Source organism: Amblyraja radiata, chromosome 34 (assembly GCF_010909765.2).
Source record: "Amblyraja radiata isolate CabotCenter1 chromosome 34, sAmbRad1.1.pri, whole genome shotgun sequence".
Taxonomy (NCBI): Eukaryota; Metazoa; Chordata; class Chondrichthyes; order Rajiformes; family Rajidae; genus Amblyraja; species Amblyraja radiata.
Window position 1 is genome coordinate 18,918,916 of NC_045989.1, and position 19,438 is coordinate 18,938,353.

Consider the following 19,438-nt stretch of genomic DNA (forward strand, 5'->3'; position numbering starts at 1 on the left):
GGGCACCGCTTCTCCCTCGGGCTGGGCCGCCCCGACTGGGCGCCGCTCCTCCCTCGGGCTGGGCCGCCCCGACTGGGCGCCGCTCCTCCCTGGGGCTGGGCCGCCCCGACTGGGCGCCGCTCCTCCCTCGGGCTGGGAACGCCGTACCTCCCCGAGCTCGGCCACTCCGACGGGAGAACCGTTCCTTCCTCGGGCCGGCCGTCACAGCCCCTCACGGAAGCCCTGTTCCAGCCCCGAGCCGGGCCGTCCTCACGGGAGCGAGCTCAGTGCGAGTCCTGGTGGGCTCTGCCTCCTGAGCCTCGAGGTCGCCAGCTCCGCCATTAGGCCTCAGCGCAGACGGAGGCAGAGAAGGGGAATACGACAAAAAAGTCGCATTCCCCCGCAGGGAGAGACAGCAAGCCCCGTTTCAACCCCCCCCCCAAAAAACACAAACTAAAAACCAAAACTAGACTAACCAAAACGAAAATAAACAACCCAAAAAACACAAAACAAACAGGACTGCCGGAGAGCCGCTGCAGCCAGAGCCGCGCCGCCACAATAGATTCGATCGCCCCAGAGTTGCGTCCTCAGCCCCCTATTGTACTCCCTGTACACACATGACTGTGTAGCTAGGTTCAGCTCCAACTCAATAATTAAGTTTGCTGATGACACTGGTGGTGGGCCTGATCTCAGACAACGATGAGAAGGCATACCGGGAGGAGGTGGCTAATCTAGCACTCTGGTGCCAGGATAACAGCCTCCTCTTGAACATCAAAAAAACGAAGGAGCTGATCATGGACTTTAGGAGGGCACATCATCCGAGGACGTACACTCCATTTAGGATAAATGGGGATCCTGTGGATAGGGTGAACTGTTTTAAATATCTGGGAGTCCACATCTCCGAGGATATGACATGGGCATCACACGCCTCAGCACTCGTGAGTAAGGCAAGGCAGCGCATTTACCACCTCAGGCAATTGAGGAAATTCAGAGTGTCTCCGAGGATCCTCCAGTGCTTCTACGCAGCGGCGGTGGAAAGCATCTTGTCCAGGAACATTACCGGCCTACACCAACTTAAAGCAGCGGTCTCCGGTCGGGAAGAGCCGACTCTGGACTTACCTGGACTCGTACCTTGTCCTTACCATCTGGACGCCCGCAGCAGCGGCTGCGGAGGGTTGAGGTCCCGACCACGGGGGAAAATGGAGGAGGACTGGCCAAATTGTGTGCCTTCCATCACAGTGATGAATGCTGTGGTGGATGTTTATGTTAAATTTTTATTGTGTTTTTGTATGTGCTCTTTATCATTGTATCGCTGCTGACATATCCATTTCACTTGCACTTTTTGTGCAATGTGACAAATAAACCGTATTGTATTGTACCATCTGGTTTGGGAATTGCTCTGCCAAGGACAAGAAGGCTCTGCAGAGAGTAGTGCATTCGGCCGAACGCACTATGGGAACTTCACTTGCCCCCCTGCAGGAACTATACATCAGGAGGTGCAACTCCAGAGCCAACAATATCATGAGAGACCCCTTCCACCCCTGCAACGGACTGTTCCAGCTGCTACAGTCAGGCAAACGTCTCCGTTGCCATGCGGTGAGAACAGAGAGGTTGAGAAGGAGTTTCTTCCCAGAGGCCATTCGGACTGTAAACGCCTATCTCACCAGGGACTAACTCTACTGAACGTTTTTCCTTCCATTATTTATTATGTAAAGGTATATGTGTGTTATGATTGTGTTTATAGTTTGTTTGGTTGTTTGTCTTTTTGCACAAAAGTCCGCGAGCATTGCCACTTTCATTTCACTGCACATCTCGTATGTGTATGTGACAAATAAACTTGACTTGACTTGACTTGACTTGAAGAAGTTGCCCCAATCCGAAACGGCACCTATCCATGTTCTCCAGGAATGCTGCCTGCCCTGCTGAATTACTCCAGCACTCTGTTTCCTGAGGTTTGAACCCCTCGTAAATAAGGTGAGCCTGATGTATTAACAACTGGGATATATTTGTATTATCTCTTGTTTCACTCTTTATTGCTTTAACTGGATGCTAACCCAGTTATCAGATGTTTCTGTGCCTTTATATGAGGCTTTGTCTTCTTCTTTCGTGTGGCGTGCACAGCCTAAAGTTGTTGGACAACTTGTTCTATTTGGTCTTTCGTTTGTGCACGTCGAGTTGATTGCATTAGTCGAAACAGGGTGGACCACGTGAAGGTTGCAATCTTCCAACCCTTTATGAGGCTGTGATTTGTTTACTGCCCCTTATCTTCCAAAGATCATTTCACTTTCTGAACAGCTCACCAGTCTTTGTGAAGGCAATAGTGCACTCGCTAAATGATGTAATTACTACTGGGGTTATAACTTCTTGAATTTGGTCTGGTTGGAATCCCAGGACCTGTCCTCAGGATTTATGTGGATCAGCTGGAAGAGGTAATCACAGACATCTTTAACCAAAAAGACCACTATCATCCCAGTGCCAAAAAAAACTAAGGTAGCGTGCCTTCATGATTTACCATCCAGTGGCTCTGACCTCCATTATCAAGAGGTTCTTCCAGAGACTGGTGATAGCACACATTAACTCCAATCTCCTCGCTAGCCTTGATACACTGCAGTTTGCTGCCGTCAGTACAGATCCACAGCATGTACCATCTCCCCCGGCCCTGAACTCATCTCTGGAAGACCCAGATAACTGGGACACCTATATTAGACTCCTATTTGTGTATGAAGGAACTGCAGATGCTGGTTTAAATCAAAGATAGACACAAAATGCTGGAGTAACTCAGCGGGAAAGGCAGCATCTCCAGAGAGAAGGCATAGGTGACATTTCGGGTAGAGACCCCTTCTTCAGACTGATGTCAGGGGAAAGGGGGATACAGAGATAAGGAAGTGTAAGATGTGAAAACAGGACAAGGGGAATGGAGATCAAGGACAATGTAGAACAGATCAATGTTAGCTGGGAGAAGGTAATTACAGCACAGAGATAAAATGTATTTGGAAAGATTCCTATTTATCAACTATAGCGCTGCCTTCACAAAAATAGTTAAAAATATCAATGTCCCAATTTGCACACAACACAGAAATTACCTGACCAAAAGTCAAGCCCACTGCTACAAGTGGAGAGATGGTAGTTGCTGGAATCTGGAACAAAACCAAACAGCTGGAGGAAGCTGGATCTCTTCCAACCACTACAAGTGACTGCAAACTATCCCAGCATTTTAAAAGCTTGTCTTTAAGTTAAACATCAAAGGCCGAGATTTAGTAACTTTAGTTTTTAGATTCAATGTGGGATCAAAAAATAGTTTATTTGTGGTTACATGACAACATTAGCAACAGCACAATTACATGGCTATTTTGGAGGTCCACTTGATGGTTCGAGTTGCTAATATTGGATCATAGGCTAGATAGTTTAAATATGCAGTCACTATTTATTTTAATGCAAGAGCTTTATTCAAGGCTTGGTGCAAACTAACCTTTGGACCAACAGGGGGACTTGGTTGTAGTAAAGATTGAACAAAGCACAGTCGAAGAAGCAGCAACTGCAAAATCTCAGCCCAGATACATTGAATCTATCCCCATTCAAACACACACCTTCAGCTTCTGTTGAGCTCCTGGACAGGAGTACAACATTTTAGTTTTAGAAATACAGCATGGAAACAGGCCCTTCGTCCCACCGAGTCCATTCACACTATCCTGCACACACCAGGGACAATTTTACAATTACAATTATACCAAGTCTGAAGAAGGATCTCGACCTGTTCCTTTTCTCCAAGATGCTGCCTGACCCACTGAGTTATTCCAGTTTTTTTAGTGTATCCAGAGGAATCTAGCCAATAGCACTATTGAACCTTTAAAATCTGTTGCTCCTGCCCTCTATGTTGGTCTGGCTTTTAATTAAAATGTTTTACAAGAGAGGATTTTAATTTAAACAATTTAACAGTCAGATTTATATGATAAAAATGAAGCTATACATACAAATAAAGAGAATTCCAGAAGGCTAAATAATGAGAAATCCACTTTAAAAAAATGTTTTGGCAATATTAAATCAACAGTTATATGATTCATTTGTGCCAAGAATCCCCAGAAATTTTCAGTGCGCTTTGAACTTGAGTCCATCAGAGATATTTTGCTTTTGAGTTGTATGGTAAATATTTATCCATCTATTAATGTTTCTGTGGAGAGTTGGATCCATAACTCTCTTACAACCCTGACCACGAATACATTGTTAGTGAGACTAGGAACCAGGGTGGAGGCCGGGAAAATTCCACATTCGATAGAGCATCGTGGATTGATCCTGGATAGCATGGATGCGGAAAGAATGTTTCCACTAGTGGGAGAGTCTAGGACCAGAGGGCACAGCCTCCGAATAAAAGGATGTACCTTTGGAAAGGAGGAATTTATTTAGTCAGTGGCTGGTGAATCTGTGGAATTCATTGCCACCATCAGCTGTGGAGGTCATCGTTGGGTATTTTTAGGGTGCAGATTGGCAGATTCATGATTAGTATGGGTGTCAGGGGCTATAGGGAGAAGGCAGGAGAATGGGGTTGAGAGCAAAAGATAGATCATTGAATGAATTGAATGGCGGAGTAGACTTGATGGGCCAGATGACTCCCATTAGTGGAAACATCATCTCTACATCCACTCTATCTTTCCTTCTCAACTCCATTCTCCTGCCTTCTCCCCATCATAAGGGTCCGAAGTATGGTCTCAACCCGAAACGTCACCTATCCCAGTTCTCCAGCGATGCTTCCTGGCCTGCCGAGTTATCCAGCACTTTGTGTCCTTTTGTGTATTAACCAGCATCTGCAGTTCTTTATTTCTACATGATGATATCTGCCATTGATTTTCAGTTGTCAGTACAAACAGCCCAGCACTATAACCCATCATTTTACTTCAAACTGACAGGTTATTTGTGATCTTTAGAGCCGTCTTGTTTCACCACTTTGTAATGCTTTACAAATGCCCTGTGGCAAATTGGGAAGTTCGAAGAATACAGCTTACGGTTGATTTACAAGTTCCCGAGTTAGCGCTATCCAGTTGACATGAGTCAATTTGCTGTGTTAAGATTATTGGTGGGAAGAATATTACATATTTATCCATCTATACCAAGTGCACAGAAAGACTTGTCTGAAAGGCTTGGCTTTGTCAACGACCGGAACAAGGAGACTCCGTGGTACACAAAAATGCTGGAGAAACTCAGCGGGTGCAGCAGCATCTATGAAGAAGGGTTTCGGCCCGAAACGTTGCCTATTTCCTTCGCTCCATAGATGCTGCTGCACCCGCTGAGTTTCTCCAGCATTTTTGTGTACCTTCGATCTTCCAGCATCTGCAGTTCCTTCTTGAACACAAGGAGACTCCGTGTTGCTTTAGCCAACTCTCAGAAAAGAAAGATGTTGTCACATGGAGTTGAAACTCTGTCGTTCCTCCACAGTGTTCATCTTTTTCACCCGCCTCCCTGGCGCTGAGCCCGGCTCTCCCTCCTCCCTGCAAACTCAGCTTAGTTCATGAACAACAAACTTTGTTTCATCTTTTGTGACATTTTGTGACAATGAGAGGTCGGGTAGACGCACAGAGCCTCTTGCCCAGAGTAGGGGAACCGAGAACCAGAGAACATAGGTTTAAAGGGAGGGGGGGAAAGAGGGGTATCTTTTTCCACACAAAGGGTAAGCACAAAATGCTGGAGTAACTCAGCGGGACAGGCAGCATCTCTGGAGAGGAGGTATGGGTGACGTTTCGGATCGAGACCCTTCTTCAGACTCAAAGGGCGCTGGGTGCATGGAACGAGCTGCCGCAGGAGGTAGTTGAGGCGGGACTATCACAACGTTTCAGAAACATTTTAGACAACATCTTTCTTTTCCGTCCCTTTACGACAGGCGGCGCTTCTAAACTCATTCGGTGTCTATAAACCTTTATGGAATAAAAATGCAATTGAACAGAAAATGCTGGGATCGCTCAGAAGACCAGGGACGTGTAGAAGGGGAGCCCTGCCGTCGCAGATGCTGCCCGACCCGAGAGCAGCGCTACCAGCATCTCAGGCCCTCAGTTGGAAACATAGAAAAATAAGTGCAGTATTAGGCCGTTCGGCCCTTCGAGCCAGCATGCCCATTCAATATGATCATGGCTGATCATCTGAAATCAGTACCCCGTTCTGCTTTCTCTCCATATCCCTTGATTCCTTTAACCCTAAAAGCTAAATCTAACTCTCTCTTGAAAATGTCAGCATCTGCTGTTGGACATTTTACTTTGCCAATTAAAATTACAAATCTATGAACCCGTGTTGGTCATATCGTCGTCATTCTTGATTGGTTAAACATTTGTAGTTGCAGCTGATCGTTGATGGCCAGTCTTTAGTTACCCATTAAAGTCGGTCAGTGACACCGCTGGAAAGGAACAAGTCTCACAGCTGGGGGTTATCGAAGCTGAAGCTGGAAATCCCCGCCAACTAAATACTTCAAAACCAGACATCTCATTCGAGTGGCTTCACCAGATTCATAGTTTTTGTTCTAAAGCAGAAACCGTGTTACAGTCTGGACTTGGCCCAACTTCAGAGGAAAGACGTTTTATTTAATATTTCCAAGTGCATGGGCCATAAAAAGGTTGAAGTGCCGGGAACTCACGGCAGCGTTTTATACTGGTGGTGGTAAATGTGCATTTCAAAATAAACTCGATGACAGGGCAAGCTGCTTTTTTCACATTTCCGGGTCACATTCAGTCGTGGGAATCGCTTGCTGGGGTCTTTCAGTTGACATCTGAGTCCCGGGGACTGTCGCTTTGCCGAGTTCACCACGAGGTTTTCTGCGCTTGGGCCAAACGGAGAGACTGCAGCGGCACACAGAGACCAAGAAACCATGGGTAGGTCCCATTAGTTAAAGCAGACAGCTGTAGGATTGTGGCGTTCGTGCCGGTGGAGGTTGGGGATGTGGAGAGGACCGAAGAAGGATATTTGTTGAAATATTAACAGATGTGCTGGAAATTAAAGACATATTAACTTGTTTCTGAATCGTTGATATAATAGTGTGTCTGACATGATGAGGAAATCAGCTTCAAGCTGGGACTTGCCCAGAGTAGGGGAATCGAGAACCAGAGGACATAGTGGAGTAGACAAAGTGTTTAAGAAGGAACTGCAGATGCTGGAAAATCGAAGGTAGACAAAAATGCTGGAGAAACTCAGCGGGTGCGGCAGCATCTATGGAGCGAAGGAGATAGGCAACGTTTCGGGTTCCGAAACGTTGCCTATCTCCTTCGCTCCATAGATGCTGCCGCACCCGCTGAGTTTCTCCAGCATTTTCGTCTATCAGAGGACATAGGTTCAACGGTGAGGGAGGAGATTACATAGGGATCGGTCCGAAGGGTAATATTTTTACACAAAGGGCAATGGGCGTAAGGAACAAGCTGCCGGAGGAGGTAGTTGAGGCAGGTACTATCGCGCCGTTTAAGAAACAATGAGACAGGTACATGGATAGGAAAGGTTTTAGAGGGACATGGGACAAACACAGGCAGGTGGGACAAGTGTAGATGGGACATGTTGGCCGGTGTGGGCAATTTGGGCCGAAGGGCCTGTTTCCATGCTGTATGACCATGCGACTCCATGATCATTGAAGCGTGAGGTGGTGACGATGGAGCAATTTGTTTTGCATTATGCATGGCTAAGTGGCTCCGCTGCTGCATCTGTCCATTGAGCTGTGGAGCAACTCACCATAAAGTAGTTGAGTTTATTGTCACGTTTACCGAGGTACAGTGAAAAAACTGTTGTTGCGTGCTAACCAGTCAGCGGAAAGACAATACATGAATATACACGATAAAGGCAACACATTGACAATACAATTGAGCCAGCCACAGTGTGTAGATACATGAAAAGGGGGATAACATGAATACCGTTTGGAGCAAGGTAAAGCCAGTAGCCGGGGCATGGTCTGAGGTCCGACACTGCTCCGTCACTCTTGAGCCAAACATTGCTGTTGCGGTAGATTTAATCAGATGCTTTTAATAACGATAATCTGAAATTTGGATTTCTTCCCATTATTTCCCATGCAAACAGACGCTGGGGCATTAACTGCAGCAAGACAGTGTTCACTTGTCAGACACCACAAAGGGCCTATTCTTCAGAGAGGTTATCAGTATAAACCATCGTCACATGTGCTACATATTGTATCCAATGTGGGATTATTTTAACCAATTACACAAAACGCTGAGTTTATGGATTCTGACACCACTTGTGACGTTGGCCTTTATTTCCGGATTTAACTACACTTTAAACAACTAAATTTATGAAAACTTTGTTTATATTCAGCAGGCAATTCATATGTTATCGGAGCTGAATTTTGCCCTTCGGCCCATCAAGTCTACTCCGCCATTGAATCATGGCTGATATATCTTTCCCTTCCTACTCCATTATTCTGCCTTCTCCCCATAAGCCCCGCCACCCTTACTAATTAAGATCCAAATGCACTGTTTCCCCTACAATTCATGATCACAATCTATTTTAAACAACCAAAGTAACAAAAAACATTCACTGTAAAAATAGGTCCAAGTTTGGTGGACAATATATGTTGTATAGAAATGAAAACAATCGGGAACAATAAAGTAATTGAGCCAGTTGGTCTGTGGCCACGTCCATGGTCTAAGGTGCCTCTTGCTGCATTCTCTGAGCTGTCAGTAATTCCTTCTATTATTTTCCCCATCATATACCTCCCCTTGAATGTCCCGATGATACTTCACCAAACCTCTCCATGCAGACTGAGGAAGAGTCCTGACCTGAAACATCATCATTCCATGTTCTCCAGAGATGCTGCCTGACCCGCTGAGTTACTCCAGCACATTCTGTCCATCTTTGACATCATGTTAATCGCTGGTGTCCACACAAAGTGCAGACCCCTCTGCGTCCGCAGATGCTGCTTGGTCTGCTGAATTTCTCCAGTAGTTTGTTCGTGACTCCACATTCAAGCTTCTGTTGTATCGTGTGCTTTCATAATTTATCGGCAGTTTATCCACGGGCCAATTATAGCATTTACCAATAAATTACAGGAACAGCTCATTACTTAATAAGTTCTGCTTGCCTCATAAAGTTATCAGCCAGCTGTACCATCTAATCCATCTCTTCATTATCATGATTAGATTGATGCCCTTGTGTAAGAAGGTGTTTAGTTTAGTTTAGAGATACAGTGCGGAAACAGGCCCTTCAAACCTCCAAGTCTGCATCGACCAGTAATCCTCGTGCACTAACACTAGGGACAATTTACAATTTTACTGAAACCGATTAACCTACAAAGCTGTATGTTTTTGGAGGGTGGGAGGAAACCAAAGTTCACGGAGAAATCCCATGCAGGTCACAGGGGAGGACATACAAACTCCATGCATGCAAGCACCCATGGTCATGATCGAACCCGGGTGTTTGGCGCTGTGAGGAATCAACTCTACCGCTGGAATTGTGATTGAGATCCTCTTTCCCTGCAGGCCTTGTTTATCTTGGAGCTCACGGACGCACACCTCCAACTGGAAAACCAGACATGAGCGGTTTGTTGAAATACCTCTTTGGTTGCTTCATCCTGTGTCTGCTGTTGCAAGGTAATCATTGCTGAGTGTGTGAGAGGGAGACAGTACAAACATTCAACAACATCTATCCCATAGAGGGATTAATCTTTATAGTTGCTCACTGGCACAGAGGCCATGAGTACAGGGCGGAGATATTCTACAAGTTATAGATATGGTTTTCATGAATCAGTGTTACACAGATGAAATTGTCATGTTCATAAATTACATGAGAAGGATTAGGCTGTTCAGCCCATCGTCTACTCATGGCTATCTATTGTCTCAATCCCATTCTCCTGCCTTCCCCCATCACCTCTGACACCCATGCTAATCAAAGATGTCAATCTATGTCCCACAGATTCACCACCCACTGACCCAAAATTCCTTCTCATTGCCTTTCTAAAGGTACATCCTTTTATTCTGAGGCTATGGCCTCTGATCCCAGACTCTCCCACTAGTGGAAACATCCTCTCCACACATCCACTCTATCCAGGCCTTTCACTATTCGGTAAATGTCAGTAAGGTCCCTCCTCATCCTTCTAAACTCCAGCGAACACAGGCCTAGTGCCTGCAAACGCTCACCATATGTTAACCTAATCATTCCTGGGATATTTCTCGTAAACCTCCTCTGGACCCTCTCCAACCCTTTTGGTTTCAGATAATGAGATCCACTGGCTCCACTGGCTCATCTTTGGAAGAACCTTCCAATTAATTCTGCTTTTCACTCTTTACACAAGGATCCCCAAACTATTTATCTTTGCAAGTTTAGTTCCCTTAATATATAAACTTTCACCTGAGAGAACCATGAACCAAAATGTCTTCTTCGAAAATCACAAATCATTAACTTGTTTTCCCAATCAGAGTCAGGTGAGCCATCTGTAATGAGTCAATTCTCAATCACTGTGCTCACAAATGCCTTACGTATCTCTGTTGCTGTAGAAGCAAAGAACTGCAGTTGCTCGTTATTACGCAAAAGGACACAAGTGCTGCAGTAACTCAGCAGGTCAGGCAGCATCTCTGGAGAACATAGATAGGTGGCGTTTCGGGTCGAGACCCTTCTTTGGTCTGAAGAAGGTTCTCAACCTAAAACGTCAACTATCCATGTTCTCCAGAGATGCTGCCTGACCTGCTGAGTTACTCCAACACTTTGTGCCCAATCTCTGTTGGCTTCATTTTGATTTATAATATCGGGACCACTGGCTCAGTTGGTCAACAGATGCATCTCAATTACAGCACAAACTCCCACAGAAGTTTCTCACTGTTGCCAAAACTTGGTTGGGAGTGTTTTCTTTATCCTGCCTTTGTAGAGAATCCATATAAAATACTGAACCTGCCTAGATTAAGTGTACAAACCTTGTAGCAGGTTGGAATTTCTTTCATCAGCCGTTGTCAACCCCCTTGCCTTAGCAAGGGTCTGGACTACTACAGTTCACCTGCCAACATCAAGATCAACATGCAGTCTCTTTGGCTCTCCACAATGCGCTGGACCACTTGGACAATAAGAACAAGTACATCAGGCTGGTGTTCACTGATTATAGCTTCGTGTTCAATACTATCATTCTCTCTAAACTTACAAAACGCAAAGTTCTGGGTCTCTGCTCATACCTATGTAATTGAATCCTTGACTTCCTTACCAGCAGCACAAATTGGCAACAACACTTCCTCCTTGATAACCGTGAGCACAGGAATACCTGAGGTTTGTGTGCGTCATGCCCTGGTCTACTCTCTCTGTCCCCATGGATTCTGTAGCTTTGATGCCACATTTAAATTCACCAACAATACCACCATTGTTGGACAAGTAGCGGGTAACGATGAGTCAGCGTACAGAAGGGAGATTGAAGATCAGATTGAATGATGTCAGAACAACAATCTTCCTGTCAACATTACCAAGAACAAGGAGCTGATTGTTGACATCAGGAAGGGAAGGACAAGGGCCTTATGAACCTGTCGTCATCGATGGGACAGTGGTGGAGAGTCAACAGATTCCTGGGTGTGCCCATCTCTGAAGGTCTGCATTGGGCCCAGCTCATTGACGCAATCACAAAGAAAGCTCATCAACGCCTCCACTGTGATGACACACGGGATCTCCTCAATCAGGTGTTCAGTAGGAACCACACTGACTGGTTGCATCGTGACCTGGTTCGGTAACTCGGACGCCCAAGAATGAAGGAGGTCACAGAAAATGGTAGACATTGGCCAGTCTACCATTGGTATTACATATTTCAGTTTTGCAATATTATAGTTACCTAGTATCACTGATTATTAATTTATTGCATTATAGATTATTGGCCAATTACTTGTTGTGTCTTTGCAATATTAGGCAGCTAAAGCTGCAGCAAATAATTGTTTTGTTCCAATACAAATGACAATTAAACATTCTTGACGCTCGCCTCTCCAGACTGTAACCTGAGTGTGAGATTAGCTCCTTTGGTAATGGGGAATTGGGTTGAATGAATATTGCTGTCACTACAGGCCTTGATCCTGAATTAAACATTAGTTAATGCTGGGAACTGCTGCTCATTAAGGGAACAAAAATCACAGTATTACCCACCGTGAGATAAGCGAGTTCAGTAACCCGCTGGAGTAATGACGTGGGCGTCGCTGTGATAGCAGTTAGCCTTTGGAACTGGTTATCACAAACACAGGTGAAACTCCATTGCAAACATTCTTGCTTTATAGCTCATTATATTTCTGTTCTTTCAATTCTTTCAGTTAAAAACATGCTTTATAAAAATTATTTTCTTTCTTTCATTCCCCGATCAGCGAAAAGTTCTTGCCTTTGCTGCTCTGCTGCTGCACGTAGATGTGGATGGAGCTGGGCTGAGGATAGCTCAATGGGACAGGCACTCAGAACCACATATCCGCACTGGCAGATGTGTCGACACTTCCACGGGCTCTGCCAAAGAACCTCCCCTTGTCACTGTGTGTAGGAAGGGATTGCAGATGCTGGTTTACACAGAAGATAAACACAAAATGCTGGAGTAACTCAGCGGGTCAGGCAGCATCTCTGGAGAAAAGGAATCAGTTCAGTTTAGTTTATTGTCACGTGTACCGAGGTACAGTGAAAAGCTTCTGTTGCTTGCAATCCAGTCAGCAGAAAGACGATACAGGATTACAATCGACCCATTTACAGAATATAGATACATGATAAAGGAATTATGTTTAGTGCAAGTTTACGCCAGCCAAGTCTGATCAAGGATAGTCTGAGGAATAGGTGATGTTTTGGGTCTGATGAAGGGTCTAGATTGCTGCCTGACACGCTGAGTTACTCCAGCATTTTTGTCACTTACCTTTCGTCACAGACCCCTTGCGTTACTTGTAATCATGGCTGAAATATCGTGGATTCACCACAGATCAGACCCTCGCCCGTGTTGCTCTAGAAAGCCCTTGGAAGATATAAAAATAATTCAAGCTAAATGCCATTCCAGTTTTCCTGGTGTAATGTGTAACGTCACTTGTACTTCCACGAAGCTGTCGATCGGATGCGTAACAGCCTGACCCGTGTAAATCTTCAAGCCCTCCACTCTCTGTGAAGAATACACTCAGGCACTGAATACCACAGCCCCAGAATTTTGCTTTGTCAATTGGCCAAAATAAATTGTTTAAAATGGTGGCGCAGCGGGAGAGTTGCTACCTCACAGTGCCAGAGACCCGGGTTCGATCCTGACTATGGGTGCTGTCTGCACGGAGTTTGCACGTTCTCCCTGTGACCATGTGGGTTTTCTCCAGGTGCTCTGGTTTCCTCCCATATTTCAAAGACGTGCAGGTTTGTAGGTTAATTGGCTTCGGTAAAATTGTAAATTGTCCCTCGTGTGTAGGATAGTGTTAGTGTACGTATGGTCAGCGCAGACCCGGTGGGCCGAAGGGCCTGCTTCCACCCTGTATCTCTAAGGGGAAGAAGATTGAACTTTCTTGCCTTCCACCACAGTGAGGAATGTGGGATCCAATGTGATGGATGTTTATGTTAACTTTTATGTGGTTGTGTGTCTTGTTGCTTTTCACTTAGTATGGCTGTATGGTAACTCAAATTTCACTGTACCTTAATTGGCACATGTGACAATAAACTGCCCTTGAAACCTTGAAAGTCTAAAGTAAAGATTGCAACTTGCTGCGTTTTCTCTGAATGTGTGCAGGAGTCGACGTTTTTGTGATGAAGAGCGTTAAGGGTCAGTGTTTAGTTGCCTCTGTGAGAGACAGCCATGTGTTAACAGAGACATGCAACCCTGACTCACCACTCCAGCAATGGACGTGGAAAGGAACCCGGCTCTACAATCGAGGGACCAGGCGATGCCTCTCGGCAGATGGGACCTTCCTTGTTATGACCGCAGTTTGTGAAAACGGGACCAACCTCGCGTGGGTTTGCAGGGACCGCAATCTGGTCCACGTGGAGACGTCTCGGTTCCTGACCAATGTCGGGCCCGCGGTGTCGATTACCAGAGAAAAGAGGAAAAAATCCAGGTGGAGGTCGGCAAATAACACCAACATCTGCGAGGAGCAACTTCGGGGTAAGAAGGAGAAATCAGAGATGGCTATGGGAGACGCAGGGACTCAAATCCTTCAGGAAAATGAATTGTGGAGATCAGAAGTGGAAATAATTGGGAGTTCAGGTAGCATTTGTGCAGAGGGAAACACAGTTAACCTTGCAGGTTGGTGACTAATCTTCAGAGCACTTCCCTCTCACAGATGATGCCTGATCGGAAGACTACGTCTGGGCATTATTTGTTTAATCAAGTGCGATTCGCGGCACGGCCTGCAGTTTTAGTTACACTGGTCGAAAACTGAATCAAATGATCATGATTGGTGCAGGATGTGGAGTTGACCTTGCACCGTGCTAAATGTGATCAGATTGTAACCTTTTTAAAGTTGTTGCTTCATATTTTCCAACTCAACAGGAGGCCAAGTCAATGGATATTTTTAAGGCGGAGATAGATAGATTCTTGATTAGTACAATTGACAGGGGTTATGGGGAGAAGGCAGGTGAATGGGGTTAGGAGAGAGAGAGATAGATCAGCCATTATTGAATGGCGGAGTAGACTTGATGGGCCAAATGGCCTAATTCAGCTCCGATCACTTATGACCATGAACAACTTCTATAAGCAGATCCCCTCACCAAACTTAAAAGAAGATATTTGAGAAGCTAAAAGCCTCAAAACAAATATATATTGGCAAAGAGCAGAAGGTAATTTTGAATTATTTCATAGGATTCATCAGACTCTCTGAAGGACATAAATGATGCCAGGAACAACCCAATGTGCTTATTCTTGGTTTAAATTATTGATTCGCTACCGCAATCATAAGCAAGTCAAGTGCGAATAGAACTGTTCCATCTCCTCACTTCCAGAACAGTGAGGAAGCCCTGGGCCCCACAAGCTCAATTCAAGCTCAGTTTGAAGGTGATGGCAAATTCAAACTACCTTCTTGGGTCTTTTCCCATTGACTGTTTTTAAAGTGTGAGTTTGGAGCAAGGACATCAATACGTTATTTACCATCTTGGTCTCATCTAACGTTCCCCAGCAATTTGTTAACATAAAGACCCATATGTGATGAGGACCATATATTTCAGTGATAGGCAAGATTTTGAGGCCAATGGGATTAGTATACAGAGGTCTGAAGAAGGGTTTCGGCCCGAAACGTTGCCTATTTCCTTCGCTCTATAGATGCTGCTGCACCCGCTGAGTTTCTCCAGCATTTTTGTGTACCTTAGTGTACAGAGACATCTTGACCAGATGGGCCTGTTTCCATGCGCATAACTCTATCAATCAACTCTATCAATAGGTCAGACACCAAAGTCAACTCCCTTGCTTCACTTCCAGGATTTTACCTGGAGAGGGAAAACCTGGATGGTTTAACTTCTCTTGTGGACATGTCAACACTGACAGGACAGCCCTATATGCCCTCTGCTGCCGTGACTGTCAACTTAGAGTTTTGCGCTCAGTTTCTGGAGTGGAACTGGAACACCTAACCTTCTAACTCAGATACATGAGGTTACTCAGGGCAGCACTCCAGGATTTAACTGGTTCACAACAGACCATGTTGTTGCTTTGAGACTGTGCAAATATAAAATGTTAATGCATGGCTTCTGGTATCTCCTTTCACTGCAAAGACAAGACACAATTAACATCAGAAACCATGGGCAAACCCCGTGAGTTACAAAGTAGGTGTGTAGCAACACCAGGATAAGCGCTCAACCAAGCCCAATGCCAAAGTAATATCTAAACTACCTATACATACTAATGCAATAGGACATTAACTAACTTTGTATTCAGTAACAAGCTAGCTACATGTTAACAAACACACAAGCTAAATGTTTAACCAAGAAACCCAATCCCAATACCACGTGAGAATCTAAAATGCCTTTACAAAGCTAAATTATGGGTCAACAAAAACTGGGTGTGTAGATGTCAGTATATCATTGGTGTTACCACCTCCCTTCACTGGTGTTACCACCTCCCTTCACTGGTGTTTCATTGAGTTAAGCCCATATCACCTTGGTAAGGCTCAACAGTTAATTCTGGCTCCCCCCTCAATACCTCCTCTCACCACCAGTAGGCACTAGTAAGCAACTAATTATGTAAATATTTACGAAGTAAAAGAAACAACAGCCGATTGATTCACAACAGATCACGTTGTGGCTTTGAACATGTGCAAATATAAAATACTAATGCATATTTCCTGGTATCTCCTTTCAATGTAAAGGCAAGACACATATGACATCAGCAACAATCAGCAAACCAAATGAGACAATTGGCATCGAGAAGCAGAACATGACTCGAGAGCGGAACAGTACATTAGCTCAGCAGTTATCCTTTCCGATGGAAGATCGTAAGTGTACTTGGACTCTGTTTCTTTCGTTTGTATATGATTTACTTTTACTAGGATTGAGTGATCAAAACTTACACACATTAAAAATACGACCTCGTGATGACCATGCTGCGAGGATGAGTCAAGGTCAAACTCGGCAGAGGTCATGAAAGTGGGACATGCCCTTTACAGTCACATTTTACCAGCACCCCTCCACACCTGTCTCATGTAGACTAGCCAACTCATTTAGACTAGCCAACTGATTCCCCTTGAATACCACCTGATACTCAGAGATTTTTAAACACTATTCCCAGTGGAGTTGCTGCTTTACAGCCTAGGTTCCATCCTAACCTCAGGTGCTGTCTGTATGGAGTTCGTACGTTCTCGCCATGATTTCCCCCGGGTGCTCTGGTTTCTTCCCACACTCTAAAGACGGATAGGTTTGTAGGTTAATTTGGCTTTGGTAAATATCGTAAATTGTCCCTATTGCTGGTATATGGGGATTGCTGGTCTGCACGGACTCGGTAGGGCATGTTTCCGTGCTGTATTTCTAAGTAACCCACAAACTTGCATGGCATTCAGTTGTAGGAGGACATGGAGACCTGGTGGAAACTCACAGAATCAAAAGGAGACTGTGCAAACTCCGCACAGGCAGCATCTGAGGTCAGGATAGAACCCAGATCTCTGGCGCTGTGAGGCAGCATCTCTACCATCTGTGCAACTGTGCTGCCCTCATCAATTAGATTAAATTACCAATCAGGCCAACAACCAACTACATTCAGCCCTTCATTTCTGTGCTATTGGTATAGAAGGAATACAGGAAGGAATACAGGAAGGAATACAGGAAGGAATACAGGAAGGAATACAGGAAGGAATACAGGAAGGAATACAGGAAGGGAGGGCATGACTTTCATCAAATCCAATGCATAGGAAGTCAGCAAGGTTCATCATATCTGCCAGAAGGAGAGGCCGAGTAATTGGCAGGATCGATGAGATGTGCTGCCAACAGGACCCGCTACAATGAATCGAGGACCAGAGGACACAGGTTTAAGGTGAAGGAGAAAAGATTTAATAGGAATCTGAGGGTAACTTTTTCACACTAAGGGTGGTGGGTGTATGGAAAGAGTTGCCAGAGGAGGTAGTTGAGGCTGGGACTATCCCAACGTTTAAGAAACAGTTAGACAGGTACATGAACAGGACAGGTTTGGAGGAATACGGACCAAACGCGGGCAAGTGGGACTAGTGTAGCTGGGACATGTTGGCCGGTGTGGGCATATTGGGGCAAAGGGCCTGTTTCCACATTGTATCACTCTATGACTCTAATGAGTGATTCCAGTTTGCAGTTATATTTGTCTGTTCTGACTGAAATTCCTTTTATTCCCTGCAGCCACTAACTGGAACTATGCGATATTGGCCCTTGCATTTGTGGCCCTGTTTCTGGCATTCCTCATCCTGGCACGAAACTCCAGAGCTAACAGGTACGTCAGAACTCACTGCTCTGTCTCGTGTGTCCCTTGGGAGTTTTGACTTTCAGACGTTTAGCGTTGAAGTAACTCAACGGGACAGGCAGCATCTCTGGAGAGAAGGAATGGGTGACGTTTTGGGTTGAGACCCTTCTTCAGACTGAGAGTCGGGGGGAAAGGGAAACGAGAGATATAGACGATGATGTAGAGATATATGGAACAAATGAATGAAAGATGTGCTAAATAGTTACGTGATAAAGGAAACACGCCATTGTTAGCTATTGTAACTTCACACAGCTTTCTGGTTTACTGACCGAAAGCTATTTCTCTTTCTCCGTGAAAAGTATTTGAAAAGTCACCAACCAATTTGTCAAGAAATGTTTCCTGGTATGTGACCTAATCTTCCCTTTCACCAGTTGTATACCCAAAGTCATTGTCGGGCTCAATATTAATATAATAGTACTGTATTTTCCACCTTTAAACATCCCCCTTCCCAATCTCCTCCTGACCAGACCACACAACATCCGATTACATTTCCTGCAATTTGATCAGATGTTTCTAAGACAAAGTTTTGTGTAAAATGAGACCAGACAGAAGTCTCACTCATTAGACCGTGCAGAGAAAATGAGAAACTGTTCAGTTCAGACCTGCGAATGGGAGGATATCATCTGGCATGCACTTGCGGGCAATATTCAGTAATCTCCCATATCCACATGCAGGACACGAAAGATGAAGGCATTGAACGGAGCAGCGGGCAGGAATGAAACGGAGGCAGACTCGACACAGAAGGCAATGATGCAATATGTTGTTGAGGTTGACAATCTTGCTGAAACAGACCAGGTGCTACAGAGCAAGCCGACGTACATCTCCCTGAACCAGGTGACACAGACCTCATCTCCAAAGGTCCTCCCAAAAGAAGGACAGATCCTGGTCGAATGGAAGGATGGAAATATTGACTTCCTTTACACCGACAGCAAGGAAGATGATGTGTAGCAACCAGCTACAGGAGGGTGGTTGGCCTAAATCATTCCATTACAAGAGTTATTGACATATCTTTATATGTGTTTCTTTATAAATAATCAGGTAACAATCGGTTTATGGAGTGGGGATAAGCGGGTAAAGCATTGGGGTGGAAATATGCCTCTTGGATTATTGCTGGGAATATTATTATTCATAATTTACTCAGGATTTGGAAATAAAATGTAAAAATTGGCATGAAAACCAAGATGAAGGCAATGCTTAATTCCAAGGAAGATTGTGACTACGAGGATGAATAAAATAAAGCAGAAAATAGTCTTAGAGTCATACAGCATGGAAACAGGACCTTCAGTCCAACTTGCCTATGCCGACCAAGATGCCACGTCTACACTCTTCCCACCTGTCTGCATTTGGCTCAGATTCTTCTAACTCTTTCCTATCCATGTACCTGTCCAATGTTGTTTAAATGTTGTTATAATACCTGGCTCATCTACCTCCTCTAACATCTTGTTCCAAATACCCACCACCCTCTGTATGAACAAAATGCCCTTCAGGTTCCTCTTAAATCTTTTTCCTTTCAGCTTAAACAATGCCCTCTGGTTCTTTATCCACCTACTCTTGGTAAAAGACTCTGTGCATTCAACCTATCTATTCCCCTCAAGATATTATACACTTCTATAAGATCACCACTCA

The 19,438-nt window shown here is 44.8% G+C and overlaps 1 protein-coding gene across 4 annotated transcripts; it reads left to right on the plus strand.

Moving 5' to 3' along the window:
* The first annotated feature begins 1,837 nt into the window (after positions 1-1,837).
* LOC116991525 (organic solute transporter subunit beta) lies at positions 1,838-18,992 on the plus strand. Of its 4 annotated transcripts, none has more exons than XM_033050186.1 (5): positions 1,838-1,953; positions 9,429-9,539; positions 16,200-16,325; positions 17,692-17,782; positions 18,487-18,992. In XM_033050186.1, the coding sequence occupies exons 2-5, from the start codon at positions 9,482-9,484 to the stop codon at positions 18,758-18,760; spliced, it is 549 nt and encodes a 182-aa protein (XP_032906077.1). In that variant the 5' UTR covers positions 1,838-1,953; positions 9,429-9,481; the 3' UTR covers positions 18,761-18,992. The 4 variants fall into 4 exon arrangements, with proteins under 4 accessions (XP_032906077.1, XP_032906076.1, XP_032906079.1 ...); XM_033050185.1 differs by lacking the exon at positions 1,838-1,953 and adding an exon at positions 6,336-6,827; XM_033050187.1 differs by lacking the exon at positions 1,838-1,953 and adding an exon at positions 6,338-6,612.
* Positions 18,993-19,438: the final 446 nt, after the last annotated feature.